A 16,356-nucleotide genomic window follows, 5' to 3' on the forward strand; every position below is an offset into this window, starting at 1 on the left:
CCATGTCACCACTTCCCTCCTAATTAAGAGAACAGGTCCCACATTCCAGCCTGTGAGAACCTGGTGGGTGACTCCAAGCTCGTACAAACACCCCACACCCTTAGAGGCACAGCTGCCTGAGGCTCCTGCCCCTGTTTGCAGTGCATGGGGAATACAAGAGGCCATGTTTGGGGGAAGTTGTAATATCTTTTATTAGACCCAAATGATACCATTGGGGAAAAAATACTGCCAAGCTGTCAGGCACACAACCCCTTCCTCAAGGCAGAAGAGGCCATGTAGGGTCATCAGGGAAATCCAGCTGCTTCATCCTTCAGGGATTGGTGGCTGCTCCAGTTCCATGGCCTCATGATCCTGCTTGCCTTCACATTCTTCAGCAGCTCATCATCATTCCAGCTTCCCCCTGACTCATCATAAATATTTGCAGCTCCTGCTGCCCACACGCTGCCTTTTCCAGAGCTGGCACTCGAGGAAAAAAGCAAGGGCTCCCCGACAGCACATCTGAGGTTCTGTGATGTCCCCATCCAGCAGCAGATCACAGGGAACAGTTCCACCATGACAGAAACGGGGTTAAGGCAGACAGGTCAGATCCCCACAGATTTTTGCTTTCAAGAAAAGGATGCTGACATATCCCTTGTGCCCCAGCCACTACCTCAAATTGTCACAGCAGCAGTGACAGCAGTTTTTCTGTCTTGTAACTCTTAGCGCAGTGACACAGGGCTATCAGCAAAGTCAAAAAAATGTGGCTGAAGGCAGATTGGGTGATTAGATCAAGCTTTTGGGCCAACCTATGTAGCTGTAGCAGAAAGATCCTCAGGAGAAGGGAAGAAAAAGCTGAAACCTGAGCAAAATGGAGCCATATCTGAGCTCACCATTTCTAAGAACCCACACTGCCACAGGGTCATTCATCCTTTAGTGGCAACAGTTCCTCAGTTACTAACTGCAGAAAACCTTTAATTTTTAAAAGGATCCTTGTATTTCAGTGTGGGTAGCTTTTCTCCTCTTAATCCCAGCACTGAAGTTTGAGGCTGGTGCACTCTGAAACACTCTTGTAGAGACCACAACTGTTCCACAATGACATCTCTCGAGCATCACACATTTTAGGATAATTCCTGCAGAAACATCATCCCTCAGGTACAATACATGTTCATCTTGGAATTTAGGTCTCTAAGGACTTTCTTCCACTGTTACCTCTCTCAATCTAGGAGTAGAAAATAGCAATTGTTTGGCGTGTTTTGGCAAGAATGGGACAACACCTCTAACCACCCCCTTAGCTGGACTCTAACACCAAGTTTGAACTCTTTTTTTCACCCAAAAATCTGAATAAAAAGCTACACACTCTGGGAATACTTCAACAGTATCTTAATTCAGATGAAATAATAAACAATATTTTCTATAACCATCAAACAAGAAAGTTTGTCCAGTTAGGACAAATTAATTCTCAATTTCCCCTTCCCCCCCCCTCTTCTAAGCAGCACAACAGTAGCAAGCAGTCCCGCTCACAGGTGTATCAGCAAAACAAAGGTAAGAAATCACAGCACAGTATTAAGTAAGAAATAATAATTAAAACTTTAATCTAGATCCACTCTTCACAATGCCAGCAGTTTTGTCCTCCAGGACATTTGAGCACTTGGGCTATATTCATCTCTGCTCACTGCCCAAACTGGCCAGAGCTGCTGCTGGCTCTGTGGCCAAGAGACCTGTACTGGCAGGAGCTGGGGCAGCAGCTCACAGCAAGTCACTTGCCAGATAAATGGTTCCCCAAATAGAAGCACTTCAGCTATAAAACAGCAAGATGGTTTAATGCTCTAATATACACAAAGAACTACTTTTAAGAATGGACAAGACTTGTATCTGTAGTCATCTGAACATTAACAAGGAAGGCCAGACCCACACTACAGCAGCTTGAAGGAACCTCACTTAACACAATTCAAGCTAAATGAAGATTAAAAGGCTAAAAAAATAGACACTTGAAAATAGCACTTAGTGTACAAACACAAAACAGCTCTGCCAGATGCACACATCTGCATGGTCAGTCTTTACCAAAAACTCTTCTGCAGGAAAGGGCTTCACTAGCCAGAGACAGCAAGCAGATTAGGAATTTTTATTTAGTTAGGTACACAATATCTATATCAAAACAATATCAATATGCAATATCAAAACTTGTTTTAGTCTCTAGAGAAGACAGGGTCTGGATACACAGTGAGGCCAGGAGGCACTGCTGAAATGCCATGGGCTCAGGTGGAGTTTAACTACTCAGTACAACAATGGAACCAAGCACAGGAGTTCAGACTGAGCAGTCTTAGAAAAACAACTGCTCCCTCTCTCCTACCAAGGGAGTGGAGAAGGATGAGATCTCCCTCCAGTTATCACGTGGATGCTCATCAGCATCGGAATCTGTCTGAGAAGTTGGGAGACTTTGGCATAGTCAGTGGTTGATCACTGGGCTTCACTTCTACGCTGCGGTATTTGCGTATTGGGTTTGCCTTGTGAACCTGTGAAAAAATAAATATAAGAAAGGGCAAAACAAAACAAATGGTTGCAGTTATGATGAAGCTGAATTTTTCAGGTGAGCTGTGGTTGAAGTGAAGGCAGGTATCCACCTGAAACCACCACACCACCCTGGGCACTGGAGTGAGGTAGTGAGAAAACACACAGCACATGCTGGGGTTGTGGGTTTTACTTAGATGATTCTGCTTTGATAACTACACATGTGCAACTCCAAAACTCAGCCATCTCAGCACAGCTGCCTTCTTTGTTTGCACAGTTTTGTAGGTTCAGGTTTTTTAAACCAGTTGTGAAGTCAGTGAGTCATCAATTTGCAAAAGGGAACCTTGAAAAGGCAGTTTTAGCACAGCCCAACTGTGACATTAGCTCCGTAAAGATGTTCCCACATTCCTTTGGGTTACTTAACAGCCTTTGCTCAGAAACAGCTCACTTACCATTTCTTGTCTTAGCTTAGCAACTTCTTCCTTTTCACGCTCCTCTTGTTGCTGCCTGATCTGCTCCTCATACCTCTCCCTTAAGGCTTCTGCGTCTGCCAATCGCTTTTCAAATTCTTGCCGTTCTTTTGCTCTTCTTTCTGTTGCCAGCTCAAAGCTTTCAGGAACTACAGAACCAGAAAGGCTCTCTAAGTTTAGAAATAGAGGAGATAACATTGGTTCAAAGACCATCAGGTAAGGCAGAGCAGTACTAATGTCAGTGGAAGCCTCCCTTTGGAGAGCTTCCCCTTGGCAAGGGTGGTTAGTAGATACCTCCAGGCTTCAGGAAAAGAGAAAACTTTACTCCCAGACGTAAGCAGTGTTAATGCAGACGTCACCCCATCATGGGTGTTCTCATGGGAGGGAGCAAGCACACAATTGTTAGTACAAACAAGCTTTTGGCTGGTTTTATGCTCTACAAATCTCAGTCTACCCAAGCAGTAGATGCCTTCAACTCATTAGAAACAGGAGGGAAAGAGTGACAGCGCTGCAGAAATGCCAGCTGTCTCTGCAGGGAGCTCCTCACATTCTCAGTACCCTTATCCTGAGCTGGCACACATCAATCATCTGCCAATTGCAGCAGAGCTGCTAAATACAGCTGCCATGCTGGAGCAAGACAGAGGGGTGGAGAGGAAATCCCCCTGCTCCCAGGGGATACAAGCTGTTAGGCAATTAGTTGATTAAATGCAAAGCACTATTGGCTGTGTTGATGAAGAAGCAACAGCCAGAAAAGACATCACTTAATTGCATCAGTTCTGAGCTATCAGCCAAGCCCATGTAGAAAGTACTTGCAACTCTACCTGAGAGCATCTTATGTTCCTTTTTGGGCACAAAAGGCTCCTGGTACATCACTGTGTTGGGTCGAGCCTTAAAGCACGCTGCCTCTTTTTGCCTTTGCAAGTCTTCTTTAAGCTGCAAGAGAAGAGAGCACGTCAAGTGCCAGGCAGAAAGAGACCATCTCCCTGTGACCCAGACTCTGGCACTCCCTACACTGGAAAAGCCATGCTGATTTAGTCAAACAATTTCCATATAATATTATATTAAAGCCAAAAAGTGGTGTCACTTCTTGCCTGACAGTTGCTTTGCCAATAATAGCCTGAAGAAAGTTTCAGGTGCCCACTGCAGACTTCACATGAGAAAAGCAGTATATTATTTATGTGTCAATAAACTCCTGGAGGTAGTCAGCAAATGGATTTGGCTGCACAGAGCTACTGCTTAGAAAACACCCCACAGCTGTTCATACAGTTGTGGTAAATGCCATAATTTACTATGATGTGAGAAAAATAAAAACAAACCATTGACCAATCCTTAACCCATAGCACAAGTCTCATGCCAAGTACTGAAAAATTCCTTGCTCCAACCCAGCTACTGATTCAATTCAAGGGGGACAGTTTCTGTAGTCAACCACAACTCCACCAGCTGCTTTAAGTCTGGTCATTCCCAGTACACTTTTCATTCTACCTGCTGTTTCCAGCTCTGGAGCTTGGCAGCTCCCCGTTCATCCACCTGCAGATGGAATGGTTCAGGCTGAGTTGGGGTTTTGACCTTCTTTTCTGGCAGTTTAACTTGGTCAAAGTAAGGCAGAGGCAACGCTTTGAACTTTGGCACCTGAAATAAACAACTCAAAATATTTCTTGTCCTTTCCTTGGAAGTTTAATGGACAACAGCAAATCCCGTCACACTCTTTTTACTGAAGGAGTGGATTCCAAGGTAGCTTTTCATTCTTACCTCTTCCTTCTGTAGTTCTTCTATTTTTTTCTCTTTTTGTATTTGTCGCTCTCTGTCCCGGGCATCGAAAGAGAAGGGGCAAACTTCCACATGCCTCTGCTCTGGCATTTTGGGTTTGAAGGGCACTCCATAATGTGGCATAGGATTAGCTTTGATCACAGCTGCCTCCTCTTTTTCCTAAAGGGATATTAGCTTTAGCATCTGATTTTTTTACTTTTGTATAGACTGCAACTCCTGCCAAGCAAAGCCACAAAGAGCTTTGAATGAGCTCCTTTAATAAGGGGCACAACAGGGTCACGCTAACAGCGGACACTGCAAAAATTAGGAATCCAAGAAGTACCAATTTACTGGCATCCTGAACCACAGGCCCAATTCTTCCTTTTTTGAAGCCACTCTCAATTCTCATCCAAATTAGACTAATTATTTAATATCCTCTTGACAAGAAGGAAAGGAAGAAGGATGTGAGGCTTTCAGAATCCTGTTCCCCACCTCAGGGAGAAGAAAGGTCATGTGTAATATCTGCCTTCAGTGACAGAATAGGGAAGGATGAGAAATGTAAGCAGTTCTCTTTCTTCATTCATAACAGCAACACCTCAGAAACCCTCATCAGTGCCCTAGCATTTAAATTATTTCATTTTTAATGAGAATTCAGTTTCTGTAAAATGACTGGCAATAACCAGATTGTTTGAAGCGAATGGCACAGGCAAAGGTAACCAGTGGAGGAACTGCTCACAGGAGTGAAGGAAGGGGCTTCCAGCCCCAGAGCATCCCATCCACATCCAGAGGCACGGCAGGCACTGCAGTGAGACCTGGGCCTGGCTCCAGCCTCATCACAACTATTACCTTTCTTTCCTCTCTGCCAGATACATGGGTCCTGCTTCTCAAGGTAAAGGCTGGAGACTTCGGGACTGTAACAGGAAGTGTTTTCTTCTCTGGAACACCCTGTTCAGAAGAGCCAGTAAGGAGTTACCCAAGGCCAAGTGCCAAGGAAATGCCTCAGAGAAACAACCTGACAAGCACAGGACATACCTGCTGCAGTTCTTACCTAATGACAGACACTGTTTACTAAGATCATCAAACACATAACTCAACATGGCTACAGACAATTTAAAGCTTATTGCCACCTGAGGTCCAATTCCTAAGGCTGAGTGTTATTAAACTTCTCACCACAACATCCTCCAGGATTTTTGTGGGACATGGCCTGGAATGGAATTCGAAGTGCTCTTCTTCCTGCTGCTTCTTACTCTCACGCTCCTGAATCCTTTTTTCTATTTCCAGCTGAAAGCCGATGGGTTGGGTGAGTTCCTTCACAGAGGGTTTCTTGGGCAGGAGGGGACCACCCTCAAAGATTTTGGGATTGACTTCTCGTGCTTTGAATTTGTACCTATGCAGGAACAATGGAAAACAATCACATTTGTGTACATTGTACATTAGTGTGCAGCTCTAGCTAGCAATTCTTCCTCTGCCTTCAAAACAGCAAGATTAATAAGAAAAATCTTATAGATTGCTTTCCTAGAAATCCAAACCTTTGCCTACAGGCGAGTTTTGAAGTGCATGCAGGCTGCATTGCTATATTGGGTTTGCTTTACTCATCACAAGCTGTACTCAACCCAATATCAGCTATCCTAAGCACTTTCTCCAGAATGAATTGTTTATATTTCACTTCCCTACAATCAGAACTAAAGAATTATGAACAAACTAAAGCAATCTCAATCATGCATGCTACTCATTCTTTTACACAAGAAGGGTATTTCAGAAACGTGACATTTTGGAATCTGAAAAATATTTCCAGTCTGGTACAATCATCCCCTGGAGGATTAGAGTAAGCCTTTACTTACTGTTGAATTTTCTCTATTTCCTCTGCCTCTAAATCTGCAGCAGTTTTGCAGGTGACAGGTCTCAAGCGCTGCTTTGTTCGCAGCACTGGAGTTTTGGGGTGTGTGAGCTGAGCCTTCACCGGCTTTTTTGAAACTGAGCCTACAAATTCAAGTCACAGAGACCAGCAGTTAATGACAAGGCCTGCAACAGACACATGCCATTTGTTCAGAGTAGTCAAAGCATTTCTTGCTCTACCACCACGTCTGTGGACATAGCCAGAACCACTCACCTTCCTCAGATTTCCTGCTCCTCAAATGGTAACGAGGGGGTGTGCGTTTTTGGAATGCTTCTACCTGCTCAGCAAAGGACACATATTCTGTCGTGGCTTCTTCAAGTTTTCTTTTTTTTCCCTGGGACAGATTGAAAGGTTTGGGAACAGTGGGTCCCTTTGGCATTCGCACCTGGAGACAGAAAACCAGACTCAGAATGGCCAGGAGGCTTCAATGACATTTCCTTTCCCCACTGACACACAATATCTGTCCCTTCCTCTCACTGAAAAGAAGGTAACACCTCACATTAAGCACAAGTGTTCACAGTCTGAACATGCACAAGTTATATGGGGAAACTGTATTGAGCACATTAAAGCACAAAGTGGAATGACTGGAAGATCTGACATTAAAGGGCTCTTTTTTCCACAAGGTTTCTTTTGAGTCTTGTGGCAACACAGACACACAGGAAGCTTGCAGTCACGTTTGCACAACACCTGCTTCTCCTGTGGTAACCTCTCTGTGGGTATCAGCCCAAGCATTGCACAACCAGAAGGGAGGTGATGGTAAGAATCAGCAAGCTGAGTGCTGGCAACACTCTGGCTTCTCACCGGAGAAGGGGGATGCTTCCTCAGTACTGCTGCAAAATCCAGTTCCTTGTATTCATTCCCAGGCTGGCTTTCCACATTCTGTTTAATTCTAGTCTCCGTGCAGAAATGGAAATCAATTGGCTTTGTTACTTGACCAACAGGTCTCTTCATGGGTTGTCCTAGAGGAAAAAAACATGTAAGGACTGGAAGCCTTTTGCTGTGGGGTAGGATTTGCAGGAAAAAAAAAAAGAGCATTAGATTTCTAACAACCAGGTAAGCTTTTAGAGAACTCATCTTTAACTTTTCAAAACATAACCCAAACATACCTGTTTCCAGGCAGTTTAGGGGCTAATCTACATTAAAAGGTTCCTAATATTTATTTCAAAGTCTGGAATGCTTGTTTTCAAAGGTACTTGCACAGCTCTGTGCAGCACTCTCCAGCTGAACTCAATGCAGCTTCATTTGGCAATTCAGGCAGAGCCCACCTGCTCCAGCAATAGCTGCTTTCAGAGACTCCTCATTCTTCTTCCGCAGCTCCATAACCTCCTGCTGCAACTGCTGCATCTTTTCCAGCTCCTGCTCCTCTGTACTCTTCAGCTTGCCAGGTTTGGTCCTCCTGCAGAAGCACATTAACAACTAAGATATGCCTTCCTGCTTCCCTGGTTATTACCATGATGTTAGTGCAAGGAACATGCTTATCTGCACACCCTCACTGCAGAACCATCGTCAGCTACAAAACCATGTTCTTTGGAAGGGATCTGCTTGGGTTTTGCTTGTTCAAGAAATCTCACAGCTAACTGCTATCATGCAGACTCATTTTCTGTGTGCATTCTTGATCCATTAGGAAGAACAACTTTTTTTCTCAAAAGAAAAGCAAAAGTTTTCCTGTGCACAGGTTCAGCTGTTGAAGTACATTTTATCCTAATATTGTTGCCTTGATCCAGTGTTTACTAAATGTGATACCATCACATGCTAAGTTGAAGCTGAAAACACTCAGCCAGGACTGTCACCTAAATCAACTGTGATTAGCACACAAGTCACAAGAAAGCCACGTACTTCAACATTGTTGGCGTGGAGGGCATGGTCAGTTTGCTTTTCCCTCTCTCTGGGGAGAGGTCAGGATCCTGCAGGGGCTCTGTCTCTGTGGATGCTTCTGTCACCTTCTCTCTGCTACCAGAACTAAGAGAAAAAGTTATTAGGGCAAACCCCGAATTAACTGTGCCCTAAATAAATGATCACCTGCAGGTCTCACCATTATGCATAACATCCCAACACCTGGTGAGGTCTAAGGTATGCCAGGCTGGCCTTAGCTCATCCCAGGCCCAGGTATAGACCATGCAGCTTTCCCCAGTAGTCTAAGGCTGCAGAAGGGAATATGAATTACTGAGTTTTTGGAACTTTTCTGGAGAAGGGAGGTACACTGTAGATCATCAAGGTACAGTGGTATTTCAAAGATCACACTTCAATTTCCTGACCTCAAGCTTATCACCATATGATACTTTAGTGGTTAAGTTAATTTGAGAAATATTTTAGCTGTGACTCTTTCATAGTTAATGACTGCCTGATGATTTCCAGATGAATAAGCTCAGACAAATTTAAAACTGACAGACACTGAGTAAGAAGGTGAAGAAGCCCATGCTTATTTCATTCACATCTCTACCTCCAAACAGAACAATTCCTTCAGCATTTACAGCCATTTCTTGTTCATGAAACCAGTATCAGCAACCAGTTCCAGCCACCGCCCCCTAACTTTCCTGTAAGAATGTTCTCAGCCAGGTGGTAGCCAGGCTTTTCCCAGCCCTAAACAGAAGGACTTGGATGACATACATTCTCATTTTCTTCAAGGGTGGAACATCTTCCTTATTATCCAGGGCATTAGCAATTCTCTCTGCTTTGATTCTGCCTGGCTGCTTGCACTGCTGGGTTTTCCCCTGCTTTGTAGCCGGTCTCCTGCCTGGTCTAGAGTAGGACAGAAAGCAGAGGTCAGTTTTCCCACAGATATGAGGAGACACATGCCCTGGATAACACTTTTTGTGTCAGTGCATCCCCTAACTCCACCACAAAAACTGTTTTTAACACAACAATCTAGATGCAGCATGATTTATTACAGTTTAACAATCCATAAACTAAATACTCTTTGCTATATATGAGCATGCAGAGCCCCTTGCATTCGTATCAAGAATGAGTTCTGCAGATATAAACAAAGAAACTTTATAAGCCATCTCAGTTTCAGATATCCTCACATTCCAGAAGCTCCTGGTGCTGTCGAGTCTCATTTGACAAGTATGTGAGACACTGCATTACATTTCCACCCTAGAGACTGCCCCTCCAGCTTAGCCAGCAGATCAGGTGTCCCAATACACGATCTCCATGTTGGAGAACTCCAGCCCCACAGGATGCCCCAAGAACAGCTAGAACTGCAGATCCTGAGACCAAGGACCTGCTTAGTTACACTATCATCAATCATTGTACAGACTGAACACAAATATTTCACCTCTGAGGGGCCTCTGCAGGGGCAGCAGCTCTCCAGGTTGCCAGGGACCCAACAATATTCTGAGGGACTGCATTGCCCTGGGCACATTCTGCTTCACCATCTCTTTCACCTGAGAAAGGGGCAAGTGTCAGCTCATCTATATATACACATACAGCACAACTACAAGTAAAACCACATGAGACTTCACAGATAAGAGTTTGTGAAGATGGCTCCATGAAAGCCAGACAGAGGCCTGTCCATTTTGTCAGTGAAAAGCAGGTAAAATTTATTCCCTCCCTGCCACACCATGCCAGCTTACTCATTGCTACTTCTTGTGATGGGACAGAAGAGAGAATAACATCAGGCTTTGAAAAAGAAGAGTTGCAGTGTGAGACCTTGTCCAGATTTTCTGCAGGAGGGATGTTCTCCAGATTGGCCTTTTGGTCTGTAAGGAGAGAAAGACTTTCACTGCACACAGTGTTAGGAATTGCTAACAATACCCCAGAATATCATTATGAGACTAACAAAGTCAAGTTACAGATGATAAAATTTAAATACAAAAAAACCGAACAAAAGAAACCCTATGCATGATGAATGATGCAGTTAACATCATGATTAATTGGCACAGAAACCAGGCTCAAAACAAGGATCACACCAAGGTGTCATCCAATGAGGAAACAACAAGGAGTTGGAAGCAACTTACCAAACCAGGAGTCTGCATTGTGTACATCATCCTCATTTAGAGTTGCAAAATCGATGCAGATGTTTGGGACATCAAAAGAATAACGGGAATCTGGCTTAGACATCTTCACAGCCACACTGTCCCCACGAGCCCTCTGTCTCCACTGCTACAGCCCTTTAGGAAACAACAGGGTATCAGTGGCATCATCCCCCACCTCTCTTCCTCTGTAGAGTTTCTAGGGACAGACATTGGGACAGCCTTTGGTATATCCCTGCTTCTTGCACTTCACACCTTTGGGCAGAACTCCACGTGAGCAATGCAGAGTTTTATTCTACTGCTGATCTGCAAAGCTAAGGAGATTTCACCACTATTGACATTTGCATGTTCAAACTATCAGAAAGATCAAGTTTTGACAGGATTTTTTTTCTACCTCTAGGTGCTAGAATTGTATTTTTTAAGAAGTATAAAGCTTTTCCAGAGACAAACTGATTTGCCCTTCCTTCCCTCACCACACACAAAGAAGAGTTCTTACCCTTACAGGACTTAGAAAACTGATGAGATTCACTCCAGAGCACTGCAATGCACAGCCTCTCTCCCTGAAGGGCTACAAACAAGAACTAATAACAAAGGTGCTCTTCTAATTGATTTTCAAAGCAGGAAGAGGGCTCTGCAGAACATTGTTACTGGGCAAACAGTCAGAAGGAGGGCAGTGTCAGGCCCTCTTGCATTCTTTAGCACTAGCCCGAAGCTGGCCAGGCTATAAACAAACTGAGCACTGTGACCCGTGTCAAACAGTCCCTGCAGCTAATTAATGAAGCACTGACAGCAAGAGGAGTCCCTGTGTCAACAGGTGATATTAAACTCAACGGAACAGGAATAAAGCCAGTGACAAAGTTATAAACTCTGAAATTAAGACAAAACCTTCTTGCAAAGGTGTCCTTAAACAGCTGTGAGGCAAAGCCCACAAGGATGTTATAAAACACCCCCCAAGGAAATCACCTGAACTTTGCTTTTATGAACCCAAGAAATTCCAAAGCAGCATATTCTAAACCGATAGAGCCTCAGCCCTAAACCATCTGTCAAGGCAGACCACACATGGTTCAAAACCCAGATGGTGTAACTCAATAAATAAGAAAATGGTCAAGAGTAAAGCAAAGCAGTGTTTAGGGGGTACCACACTGGTCACAACCACTGGGCTCCAAGGATGGGTGCACCAAGAAGCCTTCAGCTCCCCAGAGCAGAGCTGTGATTGTTAAAGGCAAAAATGTTATTAGAGAAACACCAGCTACCCAGCTGGGAAGATGTCAAGGTAGGGCCCAAAGAAGGCAAACAGAAGAACTGGAGCCAAAACCAACTGTAACTGAGCTGGAGACATGGCTGGAATCAAATGCTTTCCTACTGCCCTTAATCAAGATAGAATTTCTGTCAACACTTCAGACTTTTTTAAAAATCAAATGCGTCATCTGCATTCTCCCCTCACCCTCTCCAGTCAGAGTCAGAGCTCTGGGCATCATGTTTCATAGCTACATGTGCCCACTGCTACACTTTGCAGCTTTTTACTGTGTAGAGACCATATTCCATAGTGGCACCACCCTCATCACTGACCTCCTCACTGACTCCTTCTCTCTCCCCTCTATCCCAGACAGAAGAAAATAGTCAGGAAAAGGATTGTATCACTGCCTCAGTTTCATACTCTGATTCTTGAAAGAGATAACAGGGAGATAACTGTTATTGTGACTGAACTCCAGAAGTCCATTTCAGTCAGATGAACTCACGGCATCCACTCCTCAAATCCCTACATATCCTCTAAGTCCTGCCCGGAACAGGACTGACGGTGAAGGAGCAGCTCCCTGACAGGCATCCTGCTCCTCCGCCCACCGACTCGGGCTAGGACAGGGATCAGCCAGGAATGCTCTGGTGATTTATCACTCCTGTGCCCACCACAAGGCATCTGCAATCCCAAGAGGCTCTGCCAAGCACAGCCCAACACCCGCTGCCCACTCCCTGCAGGCATTTTAAAACACCCGGTTGTGATTTTGACAGCACAACCACATTTATCTCAATCCAAAATTCTCTCTCCACCACGGCATTCATCCACCAGAAGGGAGGCATGGCAGTTTTTCCTCATTAATAGGGGCGTTCTCTAATTAGCAGGCACTGAGTGCATTTCCCCAAGTGTGATTACAGGCATGCTGTAATCCTACACAGCTCGGCGTGGATTTAAAGCATGACCCTGCTCTCCCCCACATCCATCACCTCTTGTGTCGACACCGGTGTCTGCAGCAAGCCAGCCGGGGAACCCTCACCCCCGTTCTGCAGGATCAGCTTTCACCTGGTTTGCAGAGCTGCTGAGCCAGGAAAGGAGGATCTGATCTTCTCACTTGCAAAAACACCCCGAATTCCTTCTATAAAGTGACTACTTAGTTAAAACCTTCATTTCTTTCTAGGTCTGCTCTCTACTCACTGACCTAAACGTGCTTCCAGAACAGCACAGCTGTACCCACAGGGAGGAATAGGCAGTGGGTTCTCTGGACATCAGGTTTCTTTTGAGTAACTACACTTTGGCACGTTCCAGAAGAGTGCCTTGGCATGGTTTAGATTAGTTAGCTTTGAAAAAGGATTACCCTAAATTGGAACAAGCATTCCTATCCCAGAATAAGACTGATCCAACCGCAAGTGCAATAGGTATTTTGGAATAACTTCACACCTCACTCTAATCCAAATTAGCTTTAAAATACTGACACGATTCCACGACAGATGTATTCAGTGTCTTTGTCTCAATGTAGTTGTGAATTTTGTGCCAACAGCACAAACTGCCTGGACAAAGAAGCCTCCCAGTCATTCAGGCCATGGTGTTTGAGATAGGATGCAGCATTCCAAGATGAGAAAACAAGGTCAGAGGGAAGGAGGATAGAGGAGTTTTGGAGAGTAGCAAGGACAGAAGTGATAGGGACACAGAAAGGTTGTGATAGGACAAGTGGGAATGGCTTCAAACTAAAAGAGGAGAGATTTAGATTGGATATTAGGGAGAAATTCTTCCCTGTGAGGGTGGTAAGGCTCAGGCAAGGGCTGCCCCATCCCTGGAAGTGTTGAAGGACAGGTTGGACAGGGCTTGTCCAGTGGAAGGTGTCTCTGCCCAGAATGGTGATAGGGGGTTAGAACAAGACGATTTGGGTTTCCAACCCAAACCAGTCTAGATCCTGAGGAAGGCCAAGAGATCTGCTTTCTTGCCACCTTGCAATATAGATAACAAGGTCCTGGTGAACTGGAGATGATGCCTTATCACAACACACCACTTGAGCTTCACAAGTTACATATGTTATTTATGGCAAACCCTAACAGGATCAGAATGGACAATAAACAACAGACACACAAGGCTATTCTAAGTTATACCAGCAGATAAACACAAAGCCAGCTGATCCACATGCCTCAGAACCCAAGACAGGCAACCAGGAATAAGCAAGAGAACCTTCCCCAAGTCTAAGGCAGCTGCATGGGAACGTGCTCCAGCAATTCCAGGGCATTCTGCTGGGCTTCAACTTAAAGACAGGATGCTGCACTAACCAGGCAGCTTTAATTCAGCTTGGCAGCTTCTTCGTTGTCCTGCAACTCAAGAGTTTTCTGTTCTTTTTATTGGGATAGTAATCCAAGGTTTTCAGGGGTTAACATGCAAGTTGCAGCATTAGAAAGGGATATAATTGCCTCTCTGAAGTACTGTCACCACAGCCTGGTAAGAATCATCCCACCACAAAGCCATCACCTAAACTCCCTCTGCATGATGCCAACAGCCTCAGAAAGTCACCCTTCATCTTTGCTTTTCCCTGAGCAGGGTTAAGTGAACACTTACAACAGTCTGGATCTACAGCTTCTCCCTCCTCTCTCGTGTCCCTTACTCAAAGTTCAATGGGGCTTTTCTGCAGCACAAAATCAACACTGGATTCACCATCCCCCAGAATGCTGCTATTCCATCATTTAATGCTCAAACTAGGAGACAAAGCCTTTAACTCCCAACAGCTGAGAGTTGAGACCACAGAGTTCCACAGACCACCCCGACCAACAGCCCGAAGTGCTGGCACAGCCTTTGCTCTGCTATCAGACCCGCCCCCATTCCCAAAAATAAACAGCCCTGATATCTCGTGGTCCCTAAAAAAGATCCCACAAGTTTCAGAAGACACGAAGATGGGACATTCTAAAAATAGATGTTCAAGGAAAAGTAAATTATTTTTAGCTTGCATAACCTCAACTAATTGTTACATTAAGTTGAAGGTCCTCTAGTTTAAAAAAAGCCCCGCATAAAAATAGCTCCCCTAATGTTTTTTCTGTTACTTGGGCCAGGTTTTGCCTGCTTTGCTTCCCTCTTTTTCCTGGGAAACAGGATTTGGACTGAGAAGTTACAGAATTTTCCGTCGTCAGATACATTGTTTCATCAGATTTCGTGGTTAGTTAAAGACTTAGAACGCTATCTCACCCCCGAGGCACCCACCCCACCGTAAGGCACAGGCCTGGCGCTCCAGTACCGTGATCCCGCCGGGGAGCGGGAACCGCCCGCCATGGCGGCTCCTCCCGCTGCCGGCCGGGGGCTCCGGGCTCAGCTTCCCCAGGGAGCGAGGGGTTCGCAATCAGCCCCCCGGGGCTCCGTTACGAGCCCGCCCGCCAGGCACCGCGACAGCGGCTCCGGTCACGGGCTGAGCGGCCAGAGCCGCGTTCCGCATCCGTTTCCCAGCCGAGCCCTTGGCCCCATTATCAATACCTGGGCTCAAAGAAGGCCCGGGGAACAGCCTCCTCGCTGGAACGAACAACCAGACATGGGGAAGGGCTGTGGATCGGGGAAAGAGGAGCGAGGCTGGGGGTATCCAGCCGATACCCCCGCACTCACCTCAGCAGCAGCGCCGCCGCCACTCCGCGCGGCGCCTCTGCCGCCGCCGTTAACGGATTTCAAACAGGGCTCGGCCGTCCGAAGCCACCAATCAGCGCCGGCGTACGGCCCTGGCACGCGCTGATTAGCTGGACCGCTTGAGGACCCGGATAATCAGACGCCGAGTAACGCAGTTGCGTTCTCCCTGCAAGGCCTGACGGGAAATGTAGTAGGTGCTTGCAGAGCGCCACAATGACCGCGCGAGAACCGAACCACAACTCATATAACGCATTGCGGGACATATTAGACCAATCAATAAAGGCAGTGCTTTAAGTCGTTCTGGAAGGCCTATCAGCGGCTGGTGGGCGGGTGCGGCCGTGGGGCCGGGCAGGAGCCTACCGGAGCCGGGCTCTAGTACTCCGGCTCTATCAGTGTCCGCTGCCCGGCTTCCACCCGCTGCTTCTCAGCAGATCAGCCCTTCTGATTGTTGGGCCCGGGGAAGGCGGCTTCCACCGCCTGGTAAGACCAGCCAGATTTCTCGATGCTGTGAGGAGAAAGTGCCCTTTGCAGAGCGGCGTTATCGACCCCAAGTACTGCATAATCTTCCCCGTGGCTTTGGAGACGGATGGACAGCCAGCTGTTAACGGAGAGGCAGGCCTCCGCTGTCACAGTCGCGTTCACTGCACCGGCACTGCCTGCATGAACCTCCTCTCACAGCCCCGCCACGAGCTCCCTGAGCACTGTGGAGACACAAAACACCTCACGTTAGCTCCGGACTGCTGTGAGGGGATGGCGGCCGTGTCAGCGGCAAGACCGAGCCCGCAGGGAGCGGCGAGAGCGGAGGCCGGAGCTGACCCTGCCGCGGCCAGCAGGGGGCGGCAGAGCTCCGCCCTCAGCCCGGCAGTTTCGCGCCTGCGCAGCGGCCCACCCGGCACAGCGCGTGCGCGCCGTGCCCCCGTGCCGTCC

General features: G+C 46.4%; 1 protein-coding gene across 4 annotated transcripts; it reads right to left on the reverse strand.

Moving 5' to 3' along the window:
* Positions 1-224: 224 nt before the first annotated feature.
* Positions 225-16,324, reverse strand: TPX2 (TPX2 microtubule nucleation factor). Of its 4 annotated transcripts, XR_015774158.1 has the most exons (18): positions 15,412-16,324; positions 10,557-10,709; positions 10,173-10,298; positions 9,875-9,983; positions 9,208-9,339; positions 8,437-8,559; positions 7,866-7,996; positions 7,402-7,559; positions 6,814-6,985; positions 6,545-6,683; positions 5,874-6,090; positions 5,550-5,648; positions 4,707-4,883; positions 4,440-4,586; positions 3,779-3,890; positions 2,940-3,127; positions 2,330-2,492; positions 225-1,198 (listed from the first exon to the last, which is right to left on the reverse strand). XR_015774158.1 is itself a non-coding variant. In XM_014254141.2 (17 exons), the coding sequence occupies exons 2-17, from the start codon at positions 10,657-10,659 to the stop codon at positions 2,382-2,384; spliced, it is 2,223 nt and encodes a 740-aa protein (XP_014109616.2). In that variant the 5' UTR covers positions 10,660-10,709; positions 15,412-16,324; the 3' UTR covers positions 1,779-2,381. The 4 variants fall into 4 exon arrangements, 3 of the variants coding, with proteins under 3 accessions (XP_014109616.2, XP_005524794.2, XP_087920733.1); XM_014254141.2 differs by lacking the exon at positions 225-1,198 and having other exon boundaries at positions 1,779-2,492; positions 2,940-3,106; XM_005524737.3 differs by lacking the exon at positions 225-1,198 and having other exon boundaries at positions 1,779-2,492.
* Positions 16,325-16,356: the final 32 nt, after the last annotated feature.

Source organism: Pseudopodoces humilis, chromosome 19, assembly GCF_049639895.1.
Source record: "Pseudopodoces humilis isolate 2021_Gansu_Grassland_sample_001 chromosome 19, ASM4963989v1, whole genome shotgun sequence".
Classification (NCBI taxonomy): Eukaryota; Metazoa; Chordata; class Aves; order Passeriformes; family Paridae; genus Pseudopodoces; species Pseudopodoces humilis.

Coding starts and splice junctions, on each gene's coding strand:
- TPX2 (XM_005524737.3), bottom strand. CDS start 10,659: ATGTCTAAGCCAGATTCCCGTTATTCTTTTGATGTCCCAAACATCTGC. Junction 9,984..10,172: donor ATCACAAGAAGTAGCAATGA/GTAAGCTGGCAT, acceptor CCCCTTTCTCAG/GTGAAAGAGATGGTGAAGCA. Junction 7,560..7,865: donor AGCAGCTATTGCTGGAGCAG/GTGGGCTCTGCC, acceptor TTTTTCCTCTAG/GACAACCCATGAAGAGACCT.